Here is a 23,787-nt window from a genome sequence, read left to right on the forward strand (position 1 = left end):
CAATCTGAATTCTCAGGATTGCTTCATTCTTCTGGGTCACTAGGCAAATCTCTGAATAAGCAGTCCTGAAGAAGGACAAAGTTTGATTTCGTGTGTATATGTTTGTGCGTGTGAAAGTCTGGTAGCAGCTTTCAAGCCTCCCATTTTCACCTCTTTTTTGCTGATGCCAGAGCTCATGGTGATGGTGTTGGCATACAGATTGCATTTGTCTGGTGTGGAAGTCCCATGAAACCAAGAGCCAGGGGAGGGGACTTGGGAGTGTGATGGAGGATGTATGTATTTGCCTCCATTGTGCCCTTTGGAACAAGGCAAGGCATGATGCACTGGTGTCATGACTTGTGAGCCATCTTGTTGCACAGGATCTGTCAGCAATAGTGCAGGATCTCAGGGGTGGGGGGACATCCATAACCTCTCCACATGTTTATTGTAGGTAACACTAGGGATGGGGGAAGCAGGCCCTGCCAAATATGTTGTCCTTTCCACTAAGGAGATTACTGCATGCCATTTCTGCACTGGGAGGAATGCGGGATCTAAAACTCGAGAACTGACCCTATTGCTCTGCCCTGTTGCAGGGCAGTAGACAGCCCATATACAATCCGTATGCAATCTGGGCTTCTCCCACAACTTTTCATACATTCATCTATGAAAAGCTGTGCGAGAAGCCTGGAGAAGCCTGGGTTGCATATGGGCTAACTACTGCCTGGTTCCATGTCCCTCCTGACACAGAAGTGGCATGAGGTAATCTCCTAAATCATGTCACCACATGATATGTCCAAAGTATGACAGCCTCAGGTTAATATTGTTGGCTTCTAGTGAGAGCTCGGGGAGAAATCAGAAATTACTCCCCAGTGGTTCCTAAACGTGGTCCTCCAGATTTCTTGGCTTTTGGCTGAGGCTTAGAATTATAGAGGTGAAAGATACCCCCAAAGGTCATCCATTCTAACCCTCTGCCATGGAGGAACACATAATCAAAGCACCCCTGACAGATGGCCATCCAGCCTCTGTTTAAAAACTCCAAAGAAGAAACTCCATCATTCTCAGAGGCAGCTTATTCCACTATTGAACAGCTCTTACTGTCAAAAAGTTCTTTCTAATGCTTCTTGGAGGTGAAGTCCAAACTACCTGAAGGACCAATGTTTGGGAACCACTGGAGGTACAGACTGATTCTCCGTTATCCAAAATGCTTAAGATCAGAGGTGTTTTGGATTTCAAATTTTATTTTTACTTTTTTGGATTGTGGAATACCATATTTGCATATGCATACATAATGAGATATCTCGGAGAGGGGACCCAAGTCTAAACACATAGAGGGCCAACTCTATTTTAATATAATTTGATATTGTTATTAATTATTTTAATTGCTTTAAATGTTATTGTTGTTATTATTATACTCCTACTTCTTTGGAGGTTTTTAAACAGAGGCTGGATAACCATCTCTTGGGGGTTCTTTGATTTTGATTTCCTGCATAGCAGGGGATTGGACTGGAAGGCCCTTGTGGTCTCTTCCAGTTCGATGATGGTGATGATGATGATGAAATGTTTTTATCTGTGAGCTGCTTTGGGTCCCTTCTGGGAGAAATGTGGCATACCAATGAAATAAATGAATGTAAAATAAATGAGTCTCCTCCTATAGCACCATGGTAACCTGACAGATGACTGATTCCCCCCTCCCTCACACCAGGTGACTACACTGGTGCTGGACCCAGCCTTGGCACAGGGAGTGGCGCCAAAAGGAGGGGACCGCCTGCCATCCCTGCTTGCCTTCCTCATTGCCTTGCAGGGCAGGACAGAACAAGAGGTCAGGTGAGGACATGACGGGGCAGTGCCTTTGTGCAGTCAGTAGAGGGACTACATGGGGAAAACAGGGACCTTGCCCGTGATTCCTGGTGGTTGGATCCATACCTGTCTGCTAACCACCCACTTCCCTTGATCATTCCTTGCAGCTTGCTGACTGGAGCAGAGGGTTGTCATCATGGAGGAACAACCTGCACCTGTTCAGCCATAACCTTAACCCTAATGCTAATCCTGTACAAACCTCCTCCTCCTCCTATACATGCCCACTTCTATCCCCATGGTTTCCTTTTGACTACCAATGCCTGTAAATGTTACCTTTACAGTTTTTTTCTTCTTAAATTTGGACTGAATTTGCATGTTTTACCTTTACACCAACAAAATGTTCCTGATGCAAAAACATGGAGACTTCTTGAGGAATCCATTGTCCTCTGCCTACAAAGAGGCCTGTGACCCCACTGGAAGGGAGACATATTGGATTGCAAAAGAAGAGTCCCTGTTGAATCCAAATGGAGTTTAAATTTCCTGGACTTTTAAAATCTCCCTATTTCCACATAGCCAGGAGGAGGAGGAGCCTGCCTGTAAAAGATATCCTCCCCATCATAACATCTTTACTAAGCACTGAAACAACATGCAGGCCTCTAATATCTCCAATTGTTTTCCCCCTCCTGTTTGGTTTGTAACATCTTGCTTGACGAAGAAGCCCATGGAGCTTCGAAAGCTTGCAACAAGTATATTATGCATTTTGGTTGGCTAATAAAGCTATCACTGATGGATTTTTGTTTGCTTTTGTTAAATGGCCAACACAGCTACCCCTGAATGTTTTCTGTAGTCTCATGAGTATGCCCAGCCTGGGATGGCAGCATCCAGTTAGTAGCAGAATGTGTGCACCAGTGCATTCTACCTCATGCCCAACAACCCATAGCATCAGTGAGTACATGCATTGCGGTGCACTAGTTGTTATTTTTGGGAGAGGGTGTACCCTGCACAACAGCCCTTGCAATGCAAAGCAACTCATAGCTGACATCACCTAATGCTTGTTTGCCCTGGCTCTCTTTGCTGGTTGCCTCATCATCCCATGCCCGGGATGACCAGTTATGGAGACCACTGGCTGTGGAGGTGGACATCCCCATTCCCCCACCAGGTTGTCACTGCAGAGGATGCCTCCTCAGCTTTTCGGCTAATGCACGTCATCGGAGTCCTGCAGGTCCTCCTGGTCACCTGTGCATTAGCAGAATGGAGTGCACTAGAGGAATATTACCATTGGTGTGTATATGTGTGATGGGGGAAGGGGACACATGAGATTGTATTGTATTAGGTTTAGGTTGCAGCAGCTTTAATAGGAATGAGGAACGTGTCATTCTCAGAGATTTTAACAACCTCATCTAGATCTGAGACAAACAAGTTGTTCTGTTTCAGGTTTCCCTGTGATATTTGAGTGGCGTGAGAGTGCATTTTATGTACGGTCTGGCCTACCCTTTGCCTTAAAAGTTCTTCAGAAAACCAAAACCAGAAAACCCAAAGGAAAACAGATGCAAAGCACAAAAACTGGGACCCCTGGTGGTTTGAATTTAGAAGGACGGCTTAATTGAGGAGGCTGACATAGGGCTACATTTCACAAAAGAAACCATGTGAAACTTCAGAGTGGATGGAGTTAACATTATGGTTATTGATCACCAGACTGTCTTTTTTATTCAACATGAAAGGAAATTCCAAACAAATGTTAGGGGAAGCTTCCTGATGGTAAGAACTGCAACCCCCATCATCCCTCAACATGGGTTATACTTCTGACATATTTCACTGAATTTTTAGCACAAACAGAGCTGCACAGTTTACACTATTTTACAAAATAAAATTACTTTCACATAATCTAGAACAAATATTATTGCAGCTGGCTGAAGTCCAGAATTTCAGTGCAAATGAGTTGGTTTCAAATACTGTTTTCCATGCTTGCGTAATTCTGGGATTTTCAATTTTTCATACGGGGCTCTTGAAATAAGAGCTTGCTTATTTTTCTGATCAAAATATAGATAATAGTCAAAATGTCTTAACGTAAGTTTTTGGGTACCAAAGCATTATTTAACAAATTTCCTTTCGTTAACTGCAGTATACTTGTATCACAATTTGGTCATGGTGAATGTCATAATTCTATTTGTTCAGTTCTTTTCCTAATTTCATAGTCAGGGAAGGAGGAGGTTTAATGCTTTTCTCCTTTCCCAAGAAGGTTTTTTGAAAAAATAGCAAGGTTTTGGAGATCGAGCAATCCAGAAAACAGAAGAGGAAAAAATTAAATGAACCTGTTGAAAAATTTTACACACAAAATCTGGAATTCAAAGATGCAATCCAGCAACATCTTTAATTCCAAGTTTTGTGTGCAATACACAAAATCCTGCAACTAAAATACCTGGAGGAATCAGATAGAAAGCAAAAGTAGTGCATGTTGTTATAGTACAAAACTACTACAGTAGCCTGTTTTAAAACAACTTTGGATGTCTGTAGTGTCTAGTCAAACTACCATTCGTGATGATGTTTAGCTATATTCTACTTACTAATTATTTCGTTGATTATACATTTTACAAAAATCAATATTTTCCAAGCTTCAGATACAGAGTTAAACGTACAATTTGGTCAAATTTAAGCACTTTAAATTTGATTTTAATGGGAGAGAGGTAGGTATGTGTTTAACTTTCTCCAAAGAAAATTAATGAGCTTTAAAATGCTTATCTGTGACTAGGTGATGTTTTGAATTTTTAAATGTTAACTGCAGGGTTAAATGACCACACCAAGTGAAAAAACAAGCAAAAAAACCAAGTGAGATATAAGTAGGATTAAGCATAGACAAGTTAACAGAACTTTATTCAATATCTGACATAAGTTGCCAATATCTGCAAGACCATATTTAAAAGACTCTCTCCCCAACCTGCACTCCCAACTGAGTAGTATTATAATACTGAAACAAACTGAAAAGCATTGTGTATAAAATAAGTGCTATATACAAATACGATTTTAGGTTTACCATAGCATGTCATATAATTATGAAGATGGGTTTAGCAATTGATTCTCTGAAATTCTCTTCATTCCAATACAAAATATTGAGGGTGGAGATAGGAAACAGAACAAGTTTTCAAAAATACTCATAGTTCAGCTCCGCCATCTGGATGAGGTCAGGATACAGAAAGAAAACCAAAAAGGCACACTGTGGCATGCATTAAGGCCAGAATTGCCAGCCTTTAAGACTTTCTGCCTTTTGTGAAAAAAATGTTTTGCAACAAATTTAAATTAAAAAGTCAATGTGATTTATACCCCATTTTAAAAGAATAGCCTTTTACACTCATGTTATCTAACTCAGAGCTATCTGCACAAATTGTCATGCACTCATGCCTGCAAATCATGGCCATAACCTTTAAAAGAGATCTTCATCCTGTTGAATGAAGTTTATTTCTGCTTTCTTTAAAAGTACTTTCCTGTTCTCATAGATCCTTTATGAAGGCAGCAGAGAAGCTTTGTTGTTGTTGTTGCTACTACACATTTCAAAACATTAGAGATAAAAATCTGGAGAGAGGGAATGTTAAAGAAATCAAAACCATTCTAGGTGAAATCAACACTATTTTTTAAAAATAAAAATCACTTTTAAAAAGCTAACATTATTTTCAGAGTTACGGTATGTCAGAATCATAGTAAATTCTATAAGAACATTTTAAAAAGAATCACAATTGTGTTTTTTTTCTCCATAATGCCTACCTTTATTTAAAAAAATCCACACTAGCAAAGAGCTTTTATTTTCTTAATTTCGACTTTCATTAATTTCTGAAGCACAAAACAAGTTAAACCTCTAAAGTCTTAAAACTCAGTGCTGTAATTATTCCCAGAGTCTGGACCACAGGAATATGAACTATTCTGTTTCAGTGTAACTTTACATCAAGATTAATGCCATCCATTTGTGAGATGACTGTTCACAGGCACAAGTCATAAACTCAGGCCTGTTACAGACTGCCAAAATAAAGCTGCTTTGGGTCTCTTTGGAGGTATGCTGTTTAAATGATGCATGCACCCTAAGAATCTGGAAGCTGCACCAAAGCTGCACTCCAGTGCTTAGGAATGGAGTGTGGCTTTGGCGCGACCTCCGGCCTCTTAGGACCCATGCATCATTTAAATAGCATACCTCCAAAGAGACCCGAAGCAGCTTTATTTTGGCAGTCTGTAACAGGCCTCAGTAAATTGAAAGTGAAGCTGGGGAAAAAAATTAAAGTAAAGGAAAAACTGAGGACATTGCAGCTAATTTCATGGTGTGCAAAAGTGGTAATATGCAAGTCTACAAGCTAATTGTTCCCTGGTGCAGACACAACAACAACAGCAATGCAACAACTGATTGTTCTAGGTCTGCAGTTTTTTGCCCGAGAAAAAGCAGTGTAAGAGTTATTCTCACTGCACTCTCCCAGGGCAGATTCCAAAACACACAGGCTGCACTTGTCCCAAGGTATGCAGTGGAATAAAAACATATGTTTGAGACGATATCATAAAGCGTACTTGATCTGAATCACTACTAACATAAAGGTAATCTAGGATATTGCTCAGCTCATGGACTGAACTGTGCCTCAACATAAAAATAAATTGTATCTTTTAAAAAAGCTGGGAGAATTAGCACTGCATTAGATCCATGAAAACAATTGTGTTTTCTGTTCCCTGAGAGCTATAGGTCTTTGGAATGTGATTATTTGTGTTGGACAAACATCAACATGTTGGGATTTTCTGAAACACCTTGGTTTTGTGGCGTCATGGAGATATTTTTAAAGGGAAAAAAATACAAAAAAGCAGTATCAGTTTCTCACACATCCTTCTAGTACTTCACTCAATCTGATCTCACAAAACAGGGGTAAAAATAGTCAGCAGAACACCTGAATACATCACATAAACATATCTGGTACACCTTCTTTGAATACATGCTACTATGTTCTTACGCTTTTGTATCAGGAGGCAAAAAACTGAAACAGGTACAAAAAAATAACACTCCCTCCTCACAACCCTTATAGGATGGGTCTTATTTCCCCCCTCTATGAACTGAAGAGATGCTTCCATCCATTGAAGGGCCTCCGATCCAGCAGAAGCTCCTACTGGAAGAGAAGTAGATTTTCTGCCATTTTCCCCCCTTCCCTCCATAGCCTTTGCTCTACACCTCACACTGTTCCACACTGTTCTTGAAACATATAGGGGCCTGAGGGAGGGAAGAATGGTAAAAAATCACTTTCCTTTTCTCTTTTAGCAGGAGCATCCTTTGCACTAACCTACACTGAGGGTGGTGATCCCAGAATGTGGGTGAGGACGCAAAACTATATTTGCATTTTATTTTCATTAGCGACAATTACGTGACAATTAAGGTTGGTGTAACATGATTTGATATCAACTTTTTAAAGACATCTCCTAATGAATATTTGACAAACGTATAGGAACATCTAAGTCCAGTTCTTAACATTATCTATTTTTCTTTTTCTAAAAATACTCCACAATATTTGCAAGTGCTTAACTGTCGTTTCCCCCTTACTGGTTTATATAACTTAATATACACCTTTGAAATCCTCTCCCAGGAGGATACCAGTACTCCAGTTAGGGAAGGACTGAAAAACTGGGTAATACAAAAACACAAAAAAAATGCCCTATATCACATTAAAGTTCTACTGCTGCCCAAGATTAGAGGCAAGCATTAGAAAGCTACATTTGTGTAGGCAAGCACATGCACACATAATAAGCATAACACAAATTAGGTGACACCTATCATGTTGAATGTAAAACCTTGCATAGTTCTCCAAGACTTAGATTTAATCTTAAAATCAGGTCCAGTTGTATTCCACTATGTACAGACAATTGATTCCATTATCTCTATTTTAATGTGATGTAAAATAAATTAGTCCAGATGGCATTTAGTGGGGATAATTCTGGACAAAGCCCAGGAGCTTCTCAGTGGAATTTCCCTCATGTGTGTGTGTGTGTGTACTATCTCCTGATGAACTGTTTCATAAATAAATGAAGATATTTAATTCTGAAATTATTTCCTAGTGTAAGAAAAAAAAGTGGTGCTTTATGCAGGACAACCTTTACTGATAACCCCTATTCCAATCCACCCCAGCAATATGCCCATAGTAAAAACATTAAAGAAGCTATAATTTTTGGCCCTTATAAACAGTATTTAAGAACTGCTGCTTCAAGAAGAGTGGCATGGAGAGGTAACCCTTACAAGACTCAAATAATAATGTCCTTCTATCTCCAGCCACTCCAAAGTAATGAAAATACTATTAACATTGCAGTCAATTACATTTCAATTTTTTTCATGAGATGCATGCATATTCTTGGCATGCATGGGCTTTTCTTTGTTTTAAGACTTAAATGGGAATTTCTTATCAACAGAACCTTGAGTAGAGAGCTGAAGACCTGAAACAAACTACACATAGCTGCAAACTTGCATTTCCCTTCTTTCAATCTATACCTTCCTTTACAGCTATGACCTAAAATGTTCCAGAGGATTCTGCCTATGCAGTCAGGACCACTCACTCACTCACTCACTCACTCACTCACTCACTCACTCACTCACTCACTCAGACTTTGTCCAAGCATATCTGAACAAGGTCTGTCACTCGAAGGGGAAGTGTATTTAACAAGCATTCTTCTACAATTAGGCAACTCCGTTTCAGAGCATTACATTCCTCTAGCTCAGCAGGAAGTGATTCCAGGTAGTTTCCTTTGAGCTCCAGCTGAAGAAGGTTCGAGAGTTCACCAACTTGAGGAGACAAATGCATCAGGCTGTTATATCCAAGGAGGAGATACTGCAGCTTTTTGCACTGAAACAATTCATCCGGAAGTACCTCAATCTAAGAGAGACAAACAGAAAAAAAAGATATTAAACTGGAAAGTCATTAATGCATTTGTAAACGGAAAAACTACCAGTGCATGTTTTCCTTGGCAGAAAGTACCTAAACCATGCCGATGTAGTATGAATGATACAAATAAACTTTTTTTTAAAATGTCTATTAGGGCCTTTTCTATTCACCCTGCATGTATTCCTTTATAAATATAGGAAGGTTGTACAGATACTCCATGTGACATTTTACTCAATGTTTTTACAATTAATGGGTGATTCCCAAGATTCTTTTTAATTGCTGATCTCCAATTTATTTTAAAAAATGACATGGTATCAGCAGTTTGCTACAAGCCCAATCAAATTTGTCATGGATATGTAACACTATTCACATGGGTCTCCTCCTTCAAACACCAGCTTGAACCAAATTAAAGAAGGGGAAAGGCAAATAAAAAGTTAAAACATTTACTTCATTAATAACTCATAATATAAAAATCTATTTTCTCACTCAAATATGAGCATGGTTTCTCTTCACCAGTGAAAGAGCATCACACAGAGCTACCATGTTTTCCTTTACTTCTACTCTCTTCCAATAACTACTTGAGAGAGCTGTTTTGTTTTGTTGTTTATGCAAAAATTAATATTGGCTGGCACCTCTGCAGAGACAGTGGATAAAGAAGCAATAGCCACTTTTGTGTAGAAAATACAAACGATTATGGCTGAGGTCTTGCATCATCATGTCTTTGGCCCTGGCCCTGGCCCTTCCAAAACCTACTGTACAAGCCTGACATCTCTACAAATGGAGGGTTTTCCAAAGTTCTGGAGAGCAGAGTGATGAGCAAAAAAGCTTCCAGCCCGCTCCCAGTAGTAAGGGACTTCATGGCAGCCATTCTGATAGTCCCACTGCTTGGAGAGTGCTAGAGGCTTGTTTGCTCACTACTCCACTCCCAGAACTTTCAAATCCTCCATTTGTAGAGGTGCCAGGCTTACAGAGTAGATTTTGGGAGGGTGAGTCCAGATATATAGTTATGATAATGCAGCTCCATCACTGTAACTATCTCTGATGATGCAAAATCTCAGCTATGATCTTTTGAATGGTAGAAATCCATCAACATGATGGGGGCTTCCTTGCCCTTCTATCACTCATGCAGCTTTCTATGTTGCCTGAAACCTGCTCTTGAGGACTGAAGAACATAGCAGGTTGCAGGAAGGATGACCAATTGCCCTGTTCCAGGTCCATTGATGGAAGGAGGTCTATCAACAGAAAGATCCCAATTTTTTCATTAGATCCCATTAATCCACCATCTTAGGACCGTAATATTTATGATAGAACAGTAGTCTTTTTATCTTCACTTCCTTCTTTCATTATCCGTTATACTAGAAAGCTTTATGTGAAACCCATTCTCTAACTTTTTGAATATTTTATGTGCTCCCAATGGAGAGCAGATCTAGCAGTAATGTTTGTTGCATCTTCCTCACCCTAACAGACCAGTATAGAAGTAGAAATTTTAATTCTTTCTGCAATACTGGCTTCTATAATTTATGGCTGGAAACAGATATAATAGTTTGCTCTTTGAAAAGGCTGATTACAGGCTAGTATTTGATATGTACAAGTCATGCATGGAGTCCTTTACAATACAATAGTTGGTGGCAATATTACTATTATGCCCATGTTAGCAAATCAGAACAAGCTGTAAGAACTGGCAACATGCTTAGTTAAACATTTGTCCCTACACAAGTGCCATAAAATATGAAGCACCCCAGGCAATAGATTTAAATGAGACTGCCTAATGAGTCCTCAAACAATGCTGAGCCCAGATCCTTCCAAGAACAATGCTTTATCTATTTTATCATCAAACAGGGTACTGCTAGATCTTCACTAGACACATTGCTTTTAAACAGAATGTGACAAACTGTAAATGCTGTTGATCAAGTGCCAGCCCTTTATACAAAATCTCTATGGCTCATGTAGCAATGGTTATGTTTTCCTTTCCATTGGTATTATTGGCTGTGAAGTTAAGGTCCTTAAACCAGTGACTAAATAAAACTCACTAGATGATTAAATGAGTATGACAGATGGAACAAAAATCAGCTTTCTCAGATCCATTTTGTTTGGGGGAATACAACCAGGTCTCAGGCAACAATGGATACATGGATAGCAAAAGAAGCACACATATGGAACAAACAGCTTTCCAACGTTCATTTTAAACCAATAGTCTGCTTCTACTTACATGATTCTTTGTTACAGCAAAGTACTGAAGATTTGTTAAATACTGGATTTCATCAGGAATAGAAGTCAGTTTGTTATAACTAAGATCCAAATAATGTAACTTTTTGCAAAGAAAGAGCTGTGGTGGAATTTTTTTAATGTTATTGTGATTTAAGTAGAGTTGCTCCAGGTTTGCTAAGGTTCCAATTTGTACTGGGATGTATGAGATGTTGTTGTGCCACAGTTTCAGGCAAGAAAGATTCTCAAGGTGTTGGAAGCTAATGATTTCTTCGACTGTTCTGAGATTGTTTTCTTTCAAATCGAGTTCTCGCAAATGGTTCAGGCTGAAGATAGAATGTGGAATGCGCTCCAAGTCACAGCTGATCAACTCCAAGGTTCTCAGGTTTAGCAGTTTCTTCAAGTTGGTTAAAACTAGCAGTTTCCTCCCCTCATTATCAATAGATAACGTCTGTAGTGAAGGCAGCTGGTCTGTAACCACCTGAGGTATGCGGGAAAGGTTGCTCTTTAAGTAAATTGTTTTTAGATTCACAAGATCCTGAAAGCCCTCATTATAGAAACCATTCTGGGGTTCTAGCACATAACATCCAGTCAAATACAATTCCTGTAGGTTTCTTAAATAGAAGACCCAGCGTGGAATCTTTCCCAGGTCAGCTGATTTCAGACGTAGGATTTTAAGATTCTCTTCTAGAAAGTTCAGTGCTGGGAATTCAACAGTTAATAATGAATGGTAAACATTCAGTTCCTTGAGACTGGATAGTTGATTTACAGATGAAGGAAGTTTAACCTCAGAAATAAGTTCTAGGGTTAGAACTTCTATCTCTGTAAGTTCAAAGACATCATCTGGAAGACCACTAAGCATAAAAAGCTGGAGTTCCATTTTCTCTTGGGAATTTCGTATCAATTTGCTTTTCAGTTTTTCCAAAGACCATTCATTGTTTAAACTAATTTGTTTCAACTTATTTTCACTCACTTCAGAAAGAAATATTGAGAACCGCTTAGAATACAGGGGATCATACTGGTCAGCTAGATGAAGAATAAATGCAAAGTCATTTTTTACATCCGGGATATCGCTGTAATTACTTTGTTCCCTCAACTTCTCAAAAGAATATTGTTTAAGTGAACTTCTCACCATCCATAACAGACTGTAAGTGCATGTCAGACCATACAAGATCACCAGAATAACATAAAATGATGCTAGCACTTTAAAAATTTCAGCTAATGAATAGACACACTGGTATCTCTTATAGCCAGTAAAGACTTGAATATCAACGATACAGTCAATTTCTAGTGTAATAAAAGTTAAATAATAGGGAACATAAATCATTATTAATATAAACACAATGACTTTGACCACAATCTGTTTCAGGTACACTCGATAAATTACATCCTTCTGTTCAACATGCACTCTGAATCTTTTCACTTTTTCAAATATTGATTTTGCTTGTTCTCCTTCTTTTCTGTCTAGAACGTTTGAGGAGCTCTCTCTTCCAGCTGTTTCCAGTCCAGTTTGCGAATAGGACACAGACTGCCGCTTGCTGTCCAATTCTGTTAAATTGCTTGGGGAGGAGATAAATTTTTTAGATTTGGAGAGTGGCAGAGTCCTCACAGATTGTTCAGCAACTGTTTCTGACAGGGCACGGGTAGTCCAGGGAGAATCAAAACATTTGTGAAGAATGGCTACAAAATGCTCTAGCCTAGAACTTGTGCTGGGATAGTAAAGCCAAAAATTACTGCAAGCTGCAAAAATGAAAGTATGGAGAAGCACTAAGTATGGAAAAAATTTAGCAAACCAGTGAAGTTCTCTCTCATAACACACGGCATCAATGTAGGAATACTGCTGTCGATGAAGGTAATTCTGGATTCTTAGAGGGCGTGTTACAGGAATTGCAGAGCTGAAGGATACATTAATGTTGCTTTTCACCAGATCCCAAGGCACTGCACAATGATTGTCAAACTCGAGCTTGCAAGGAAGACAACATAATAATCTAGTTTGAGTGAGCTGGAGGGCCCCAGCAAGGACAGCAACAAGCAGCATTATCATGGTGAGGTAATAGCAGAAGACATCCCACCATGGTTTCAAGATGTGGTATGAAGATTGAGCATCTGCTAAACATCTGAGTTCAGTTAATGTAATCATGACTTGTTTATGGGACAGTAGCAACTGGAAAAGAAAAGAAAAACACAAGAAAGAAAATGAATACTTAGTTGGACACTGTCCATATTCAGATGATCAAAGGCAGAATGCCCATTTCATTAAGTAATAAATATATTATTTCTTAAGACTTCAGACATAACAGAAAACTTTGAAATATTGTTGTTCACTCAATAGTGAAGGGGCACAAGGAGTCAGACCATACATACAGTCAATAATATACTCAGTATATTCAACAGTAGTTGATAGGCACCAGTTAAATTTATGGCCAATTTGACAAGTTGAACTGAATGAATAACAAGTTTCAGCAACAGATGAGAAAAAACAAATTTAACTCTGTCAAACACACTCTCACACTCCTCACATCTAACATTGTATTATCTCCTCTAAACTGCAAGGAAACAGAATTGACAAGTGTTCTATTACTTCATTCCTTGACATCATCCTTTCCCCACTTTGTTGTTCTTGTTGTATGCCTTGAAGTCAATTCTGATTTATGGCGACCCTGAGGTGAACCTATCCCTAGGGCTCTCTTGGCAAAATTTGTTTAGAGGGGGTTGCCTTTGCTTTCCTCTGAAGCTGAGAGAGTATGACTGGCCTACAGTCAGCCAGTGGGTTTCCATGACCAAGCACGGATTTGAACCCTGGTCTCCCAAGTTCCTAGCTTAGTACTCAAACCAGTATATATGCTGGCACTCTTTCCCACTTAGAGGGTGTTTAAAAGTGATTCCAATATACAGAAGCCCTTTTCTATAATCCTGTATGTTCCCAGAGAATTAACTTCCAAGAACAGTTTAAAATTACTTCTGAAGCGTGTAAATTCAATATTGATTACCAGACCTCTGATGTAAACAAGCATCTAAAACATTGGAAACAATAATTGCACTTACATTACTAATCAAATGGGGTAAATCACAGAACCACCATCTTCAATCAGGTGGTCTGCACCTTTTAAAATTTCTTGGGCATGCCATCTTCACAAGTGTCTTCATCCTGAATGTAGAAACACAAAGATTCAATCTGAGGTTGCAAATATGACATCACACATCAGAATTTCTGAGATTTGGGGTGGAAAACTTTTTGTAAAGAGCATTTCAGATTTAAGAGCATATAACTTCATACAATCTATTAATAATGTTATTCATGGATATACAGTCACCCCTCCTTTCTCACAGACTTGAGATCTGCAGTCTTCAATATTCATGGAGCGGTACACACCCCACGTGTCCCATTCAAACCTATGGGGCTTGAATACTGGTGAGTTGCCATTTTCGTGGGGTTCCAGAAAGGATCCCCTATGAAAACAGAGGACCAACTGTAATGCCAAACAAACTGGGCTGAAAGAAGGGCACAGCTGAAAGAAGGGCAAGCCACTCTCTCCAAAGAGCAAATTATTAGCATAAGTATCACACACAAACATTCCCCCACCCCAGCCAATTTATCTGTACAGTAGGGGTAGGGGAAGAACTAAAACCAAGAAGTACAAAGAATCTAAACACACTGAATCAAATCCTGCTTCAGAGTATAGGAGATATGTTCATTTCAGCAATTCAGGAAATACTGTATCACTGACTTTAATCTCATTCTATTTAGTATGCTGTTACATCAAACGAATGTACTCTCTTTTGTGATTTTACATGTATTTAGATGTTTAGCTGTAGGCAGTTCATTTGCAATTAATTTATAGGCAGAAGTAGCATAAACCAAATTAGGTACATTGCTTGACTGATGATTAAACACTTGCATAAGTAACACTACCCCAACTTGAAAACAGAGGATATACCTACATGGAAAGACAGAAGAGGTGTTACCACATATTCTAAAATCTAATGGGCCAGTCTCCTATTAATTAATGCTCTTCATACACTTTTCCCCCCCAGGAGTAAGCCTAGTCCCTTCAATAAAGACTCTCCTTGGACAAATATCTTTTTATTTAGTTGTTCTTGTTCTTATTATTATTATTTAAAATACAAAGAAAAACAATTGGTACACAGTATACATATTCTACTATTAATATTTTTTCTTCAATCCTGATAATTCATATACTTTTTCCATGCTTAAATTTTATTTTTATTTAGATAGCTTAAATACCACTCTTTCTCTGATGGGTTGCAGAAATTTTGGTGAGCTACTGCTACATTTTATTGTTATATTTTGTTGGAAGGACTTTATCAGTTCTTCATTCTGTATTACATTGTATTTGTTTTGTTTTGTTTTGTTTTTAAACAATTTGTCGGAAGCTGCCTTGGGTGCTAAATGTGGAAAAAAAGCAGAAAATGCTTGAAGAAATAAGGTCTAATCCAACTGTTAGACCCAACTAGAATATATCCAATAAGTAATCAGAAGTTGACTTTAAGATTCCCATTGATTCAATGGGTCTACCTGAGACTAACAACTAGATATAGGCCCAAAGAAATAACATTCTTGATATTTGGAAACACCAATAAGAATCAGGTTAAATTCAGTCTTTTAGCTTCTCTCCTGCAAAAAGGCCACAATTCTGTTCTGCCACATTCGATAATGTCTAGACAGTTAAATAAAACAGAAACCTATTAATTTCTTAGCAGCCTCATCCTGTGTTCTATAAACATAGAAGAAAGGCACAGTCATTTCATGTCCAGAAGCCCTAGATTGTCATTAGTCTATTGTGTTGTCAGAGGCTGAGGAACTAAGCAACAAGAAAAAACAGAGATGAACACATCATCAGTGACTAATGTTAAATCAAATCAAAAACATGATTAGGTTTGCTTCATTGAGGACTGCTAGAAGTCTAAAATTGCCAGAGGTAACTGTATTAAGCCATGACTAATGTAACAGAACACTGGATTGCTCATGAATGCAAGAACCTTTCTACATTTGCTCCCATCCATATTGGTGAAATTATTTTTAACAAAATTCACTGTCAAGATGAGTCCCACTAACCCAACTATTTTCCTATTGTGGCAACCCACAATAGTTTTTCTATCCCCTTGCTGCCACCAATTTGTTACTGACCCTTTTAAAAATTTCTCTAGACTTTGTTTTAAAATGCTTTACATTAGTAGTGTGGATATACACTCAAACTGCAGACAAGCATTTGTTAAAATGAAAATAGAACTTTATTTACAAGATGACTTAAACAATGGAGTTTACCACACGGGGCAAACTGCAAAAATCCTGGGCAGAAATGGATTTTAAAAACCAGAAAAAACCCTGCAAAAACCTGAATAGTTTTTCACACACAACAGGGTTAATGTGATACTAACTTGAACAGAAATTAGACAAAACCTGCCCCTTTTTACTTTCGGGATTTTCCAAAAGTTAAAAGGAGCGGGGTTTTTCTACTTTCTGTTTGAGTTAATGTTGCGCTGATTCTCATTAACAATGAAAAACAACCTGCTTTTGCTGAGTTTTTTCTACCTTCTGTTTGGGCTAACCCCGAACGTCATCTGAATATCCCTAGAAGCCAATATGACAAGATTTAGACAGTCATAGAATCACAGAGTTGGAAGAGACCTCAAGGGCCATCCAGTTCAAACCCCTGCCATGCAAGAAATCTAAATCAAAGCATCCCCGACAGATGGCCATCCAGTCATGAGAAGGCATGAATTGTTGGAATAGTGTTGGGAAAGGTGGAGGGAAGTAGAAAGAGAGGAAGGCTACATGCTAGATGGATGGACTTAATTAAAGAGACCACGAATATGAGTTTGCAGGAGCTGGGCAGAGCAGTAGAGGACAGGGGGCCTGGAAATGTCTCATCCATAAGGTCGCCATTGGTCAAAATTGATGCAAAGGTAGTTAACAACAACAAGAAATGCTTACCCCATTTAAAGAACACATGATTATTTGTAAAGTTAGGGAGCAAGGATGAAAAAATTGTACAATGCTCCAGAAAAATGGAGTCACTAGGGTTGATGTCACCCAGTGCAGTAACTCATGGTGTCATCCCCCCACCCCCATTGACCTCCTCCCATAACACACCATACAGAACCATTAGCAATATTTTTTGTACTGATGTTACTCATAAATCACGGTTCCCATATATCACTGAATGTAATGGTAATAGCTGTGACATAAACAACTAACATGATTAAAATTATACCTTTCAGTTACAATATCATATGCACAGCCTAAATGTATTTACATGCACATAATTTCATGTGGTTAAGGTTATAATTTGGCAAGACGTGATGTTTTTAAGGAAAATTTAAAAAGAATAAGAAATTAAATTTATTTATTTTTTTAAAACTGGGGGCCTCTCCTTTCTTGTCCCACTGAGTCTCGTGGCACTCACACCATCTCTTCAACATTTTAAACTAAGGGATGCAAGTGAACACCAGGGGTGAGAATCAGAAAAGGTAGGATGAGGAATTTTAGGGATATCAATTTCAAGAACTGCAGTTCTCCTATAGCTGTCCTGCTTGGCAAGGCCATGCCCTGTCTTGCCCAATCCAGCAAGAATTCTTCTATGTGATCCCCCAAATCTCATTAACTGCTGAACAAAATAAGTTCTTGATTAAGTTGATTAGACTGTACTGGAGCAAGAACTGTTGGCAAAATCCCTATCTCAGTTAAACTAATAAAGACCTGAATATTGGTCTCGAGGCTAGAGAATTCCTTCTTTAGGCAATTTAAGCTCTGGAAAACTATCTCCTTAATTTGAGCTACAAGAAAGCATTGTGTCCTAAAGACATTCATACACATTTCCAAAGATTTCTCACTCTGCCTTTAGTTTTCTGTATCCTTATCTGAAGATTGAGTCTGTTGTCCTGGGCTTGGACTTGAGTTAAACAGGGGAATATTATAGATGGAGGCCATTAAATAAGAATTTTCATGTATAAATTCTGGATTTGGAGACCCGTTACCCAACCGTTCTTAATGATATAAGTCTACCAAAATTCCCAGCTGATCATTACTAACATTATTATTCACTAAAGAAACAAAATTCAATGCTTCTGGTGCATTAGAAATAGAGGCAGAGTTTTTTTTATTATTTTATTAGAAATCTCTTTAAATGTACCTCTGGTTTCCACTGGCAAACAGTATTCCAGAATACTGTTTTGTGTGGGATTTCACTTTAATGGCCATAATGCAACCTGTGGAATCCTGGAATTTGCAGTTTAGGAATGGGTATTCAAAATTGTCTCCCAGGGAGTTCTAGTGCCTCACCAAACTATAAAGCCCATGATCCCACAGGAAGTAGAATATACTGCTATAACTGTGTAGTTTCAATGAGGAAATCCAAATAGTTAATGAATTCCCATACCGTGAATCAAACACTCACCAGAATGGAGTCTGCAGTCAAGAAATCAGGCTAGGAATGGGAAGGGCAGCTTTGAAAGAATTAGACAACATCTTAAAGTGCAAAGATATTCAACTGACAACTAAAGGTAGAATTGTTCAATCCATTGTATTCCCCATTTCCATGTACGGATGTGAGAGCTAGACAGCGAAGAAGGCAGACAAGAGTAAAATTAATCCTCTTGAGGTGTGGTGCTGGAGAACAGTGCTACCATGGATAGCCAAAAAGACAAACAAGTAGGTTTTTGAGCAGATAAAGCCAGAAATTTCCCTTGAAGCGAAGATGATCAAATTAAGGCTCTCGTATTTTGGCCACATCATGAGAAGGCATGGCTCAACAGAAAAGACAATAATGCTACGGAGGGTGGAGGGTAGTAGAATGAGAGGAAGACTGCATGCCAGATGGGTAGATTCAATCAGAGAGGTCATGGGTATGAACCTATGAGACTTAAGTAGAGCAGTGAAAGATGGAGAACTTGGAGAGGTCTCATCAACAACGTTGCCATGAGTCAGGGATGACCTGAGGGCAGTTAACAACAACCGTGTAATATAAATGGGTTCAATGAACCAAGCTTAAACCTATATATATATATATATATATATATATATATATATATATCACACGCGCACACACACACACGCACGCACGCACACACGCACACACGCACACACACACACGCCTTTTAAGAAGCTTTTTAATAGCTAGTTTTTAAAATTTTCAGAAAGGGAGCCACAAGAACCTTTCTTTAAAGGAAAGAATTCTCTGTTTAGAATCTTGGCTGAATCTGGCACACAGGTTCTTCTCTACAACAGCATCAAAAGCTCAAAGTTCAAGATAGATGGCTGGCTGCAGAGGGGCTGTAGAGATAGTCAAGCAATTAGCTAAGCATTAGGAGACATCCTAGTAGTGGAGAAACCTCAAAGGTTGCACTTAGACAATATTCTAGCTTCTTGAAATCCTTAAGGAGCAATTATATGTTCCTAGACAGTGTAACCAAGATCTTTCTAAACCTCTCTTGAAACTATCTCTTCAGCTAAGATATCAGGCTCATTCTCTTGAATATTCTCAATAAGTTTCACTGTTTTAGAAAGGAGCTAGCAAATTGTCCTGCTTTGGCAGCCCTTAACAGATCCATGTCTGGATAGCCATCAACGTATTTCACAAGGCCATATTTTGGTCAGATTTTATACCCAGTGTGGGAATCAAAGGTGTTGCATAAGTACATCTGGTTCTGATAATGGGCATGCAGTGAACTGATATTGACACATTATCTCCTGTACTAGGAACATTAAAAAAACCCTCAAAGGTGAATTGTCTCAGCAACACAGTACAGAACATTCATCCTAATGTATTTTGCTCACCATCATTACGAAATCTTGCCATAAAATCCACTTGCTTGCTGAAGACTTTTCAAAAATCCTTACAAATTAGTCACAAAGTATATTATCTTCCCCATTTACACACTAATTCTGTTCCCTTTCGTAGGGAATTCAACAGAGCTATGGCTAATCAATTAGTCATACTGGTGTTTAGCATTTGCTCATCTACTACATTTTAGTAACTAAAATAAGAGCAGCTGCTATATTCTGAATAAGATTAAAAACCTTACACAATATGTGGAAATCTTTCAGTTCCACTGGTTCATATAGCACTTACTATTCATATCATATCTAAAATATTTTTATAGCAACACATAAAGCAGATATCCAGATAAGGAGATATGACTTAAACAAGATATGGCTTTACTACTTCTGTTTGACATATCGTCTGAGATACTCTTCCAGAATAAGCCATTTTGGATGTAGTATCCCTTCAACAAGCTTCAAAAGCAAAAATTGATACCAAGATTTATTTTTCATCTCTACAATCCTTATGCTCTCCTTCAATACTTGTTTCATGCATTTCTCATTTAAAATAAAATCACAACTAAATTACATCTGTAAATATAGTTTTAAAAGAATTTTGTTTAAATGTTAATTTGCTTCTCAAATTCTTTCATTGTTTTAGTTCCAGTATCTGCTTTCCCATTTCCTACATTTTGGTAAGCCACGTTTTTAAAAAAAGCCTTTTCTTGCCTCAGGTTTTCCTTGACACTGTTATTTAACTATGCTGGCATCCAGTTGTACATTTTTCTCTCCTTTCTAAACGTGTGTATATTTTATTTTCCAAGTGGATTGTACAAAAGTTTTATATGCCTGAATCCGTGGATAAACTGTACATCTCTTTTATGTAAGTAAGATCTCAGCCACTGTCCATTTTTCATCACAGACGAGAAAATGTTTATGGGTTAAATTAATGTTTTTGTATAACGTAACAAGCAGAAAGGTATTAACTCTAAGTTCAAAAAGGACAAATATACGCTTACCTATTAAATGCCAGTCAGCTGTAATCACTTCTAGAGTTTGACAGTTCCTGCAAAACATATTATTAAACTGGTTAGCAAACATTTATAATACAAAGTTACAGAATAGCACTATGCTTATAATATCCATATAAACTATATAATCTAAAGTCACTAATTGTAGCTCCTAGGATTTTTCAAGTGTCACCTCTGACATTGCTGGAAAATAATTAAACCTAAGGCACCGCCTAGTGGCATGTTTTGTGCACAACAGTTTTTTTCCCCCAGATCAAAGGGTTCTTTCCATTTAGGGTAAGCTGCATAATTATTTCTTCACTTACACAAAGGAAAATTTAACTGTAAATACTCCAGCCACGTGGCTGCAGGGGTGTGCACGCACGCTCCTCAGGCACACACCCCATTGTTTCCCCCTCCGTTTGTCCCTCGCACATAGGCAAGGTGTGAGTCTCAAGACCACGAGAACAGAAGGAGGAGTGTGTGTGTGTGTGTGTGTGTATCATACATGCAGTTAACTAAATTCAACAGCCCTGTAGCCATGATATAGTGTTTACTGTTGTTGCTGCGTGTCTTCAAGTCGTTTCCAACTTATGATGAACCTATCATGGAGTTTTCTTGGCAAGAGTTGTTCAGAGGAGATTTGCCACTGCCATCCCCTGAGGCTGAGAGTATGTGACTTGCCCAAAGTCACTCAGTGGACTTCATGGCCAAGTGAAGAATCAAATCCTGATCTCCAGAGTTGCAGTGCACCGCTCACACGACTAGGCCACAGTGGGTCTATCTTAATTAATGCTGACCTTTGAGACAAAACTTAGTTCATATGAAAAGATCAATATATTTACTGCACAAAGAGATATGCAATATACCACTGCTGCTTACTGCTAATTATGTGTAACCTTTTTTTATTAATGGAGCCAATGGGTTTCTTGTGTTAACAAATATATTTAGGTTACATCTCACTACTTCAAACATAATAACGGCGTATTTGGAGGACAGGGCTGAAAAAGTGTAAAGGGTCATAGATCACTGTAGTGCAACTTTCAAGTAGTGCTATTGGTCTTTCTTCCTTTTCTGGACTCCCTGCAGCCCTTGCACACAGTACACTGACAGAGTATGGGAGAAAAAGATGTCAGAATGAATATGGGAATGGAAAGAATTCCAAACCTCCAGTTATTTTAGAAGCTATAAAAAGTTATATTTGCATTGGATTGCTCAGGGATTACTAGCTCTACGGCCACACAATTGATGTAAATCTGATAGGTGGATTCAGATAAGACTATAGCTGGGAAGACTCCAGGCTAGTGGCACCTTTTCTTGCTAGAAACCTGAAGTCACAAAAATTGATTGTGAAGTAGCAGCTGATGCCGAACACCTTGTGGTGTCACAGAAGGCAATGTCAATTACTTACTGGAGCCAACAAATTAAATCCCAGAATATTCTGAAAATGAAAGTACAAATTTAGAGCCACTTCAGATCAGAGGTTACAATGCAAAATTATGGAATTGGCTAGTGGACCTTCCCAGACATCTGATCTAAGACAACTAATATTCATATTTTAGGTGAATGACACAGATAAGGATAGAGAGCCATTAAACGTTTTTGTACACTTACAATCCTATTAATAATCTATTAGGAAGCCACCTACAGCTACACCAATACAACTAGAGCTATTTTCTGCATGTCTGTGAGATAACTGCATAATGATGATTTACAATTCCCAGCCATGATTTTTTAAATGTAAATCTATTACTCTGCATTTATAAGTGACCACTGAGGGACAGTAATTTGTTATTTAACCACAAAGTTGGAGAACAGAGATACTTTTAACCCTATATCAATGTTTGTTGTTAATTGCTGTCAGGTCAGCTTTGACTTGTGGTAACCCTCCAAGACACCCTGTTATTAACAGCCCTGCTAAGATCTTCTCAACTCATTGTTACAGAAGCAAAATAGCTACTGTGTGATAGTCATGTGAATATTCTCAAAGGCTGCATGCAACTCACCAATGAATTTGCCCAAAGGATGCAACCTGACAACCTGCTGGGCATGAATAAACTTCACTGCCTTGAGGTAGCTCTAGAAATAAAAGGATAGGGAAATAACTCATTGTACAAATGAGTTACTGTACTTTGCTATTTAATTTCTTTTTGTGGTAATGAGACATAATGGTATTCATCTTTTTGTTTCCTTTTTATTCTGTAACAGCCAGGGCTGTAAACCACTACTTTTCAGTGTAACATAATATCTGTTATTAGGTGTGTTACTACACACTTAAAGCATTGCTATTCCACTTTAACTACTCTGACTGCCTGCTGTTGCACTTTGGGCTTTGTAGTTCAGTGAGGCCTAAGAGCTCTTTGGCTGAATATTCTAAATGCCCCTTCCTAAACTGCAAATCCCAGAATGCAGCAGGGGGCAGCCAGAGAAGTTAAAGTGGAAGAGCAACGCTTTAAGAGTGTAGTGCAATCATTTTCTCAGTCTGAATGATGGGAGGAGGAAAGGCCACATGGGTGGCTGACATCTGTCTCTTTGTGTGGCATTGACTGCATAGATCACGGAAAGCTCTAGAACGCTCTTAAAGACATGGAAGTGCCACTACATTTGACAATCCTGATGAAAAATCTGTATTTAGGACCAGATTAGAACAGAATATGGAGAAACAGAATTGATCCAGAAACAGAATTGTTCCCAGTTGGCAAGGGGGTCAGGCAAGGCTACATTTTATCATCCTACTTATTCAACTTGCATGCAGAAAATATCATATGAAGAGCAGGTTTACACCCAGGAGGAGGAGGAGTGAAGATAGGTGCAAGGAACATCTAAAATCTAAGCTATGTGGATGACACAACACTACTAGCAGAAAACATCACAGACTTTGAATAATTAGTATAGAAGGTTAAAGAACAAAGTCCAAAGGCAGGCCTTTCCAACTTAGTTACCCTCCCCAGATATAGAGATATTGTCCCCTCATTTGTCTATTCTTCCCTGCCTATGTTTCTGCCTTTTTAAAAAATGTTTTTAATGTTTTTATACTATTATAATTCTGTTTTAGTACTGGGAATGGGGGGGGGAGGGGCGGTAGGTCTAGGGTTTGATTTTTTAACTCTATTGTAATTTGATGTATTTT

The 23,787-nt window shown here is 38.5% G+C and overlaps 1 protein-coding gene across 2 annotated transcripts in view; it reads right to left on the reverse strand.

Annotated features, from left to right (window-relative positions):
- Positions 1–4,522: 4,522 nt before the first annotated feature.
- Positions 4,523–23,787, reverse strand: part of LOC149283424 (volume-regulated anion channel subunit LRRC8B-like) — a 35,900-nt gene continuing 16,635 nt past the window's right edge. For both annotated transcript variants that reach the window (XM_089497539.1, XM_089497541.1), the window contains exons 2-6: positions 20,667–20,713; positions 13,911–14,013; positions 10,870–13,029; positions 6,001–8,651; positions 4,523–5,764 (exon numbers count right to left, since the gene is read on the reverse strand). In XM_089497539.1, coding sequence (XP_089353665.1) covers positions 8,379–8,651; positions 10,870–13,005 — 2,409 coding nt within the window. In that variant the 5' untranslated portion in view covers positions 13,006–13,029; positions 13,911–14,013; positions 20,667–20,713 and the 3' untranslated portion in view covers positions 4,523–5,764; positions 6,001–8,378. The remainder of the gene's footprint in view (positions 5,765–6,000; positions 8,652–10,869; positions 13,030–13,910; positions 14,014–20,666; positions 20,714–23,787) is intronic.

Source organism: Sceloporus occidentalis, unplaced genomic scaffold (assembly GCF_023333645.1).
Source record: "Sceloporus occidentalis isolate IW3139 unplaced genomic scaffold, rSceOcc1.0.p SCAF_104, whole genome shotgun sequence".
In the NCBI taxonomy this organism is placed as follows: domain Eukaryota; kingdom Metazoa; phylum Chordata; class Lepidosauria; order Squamata; family Phrynosomatidae; genus Sceloporus; species Sceloporus occidentalis.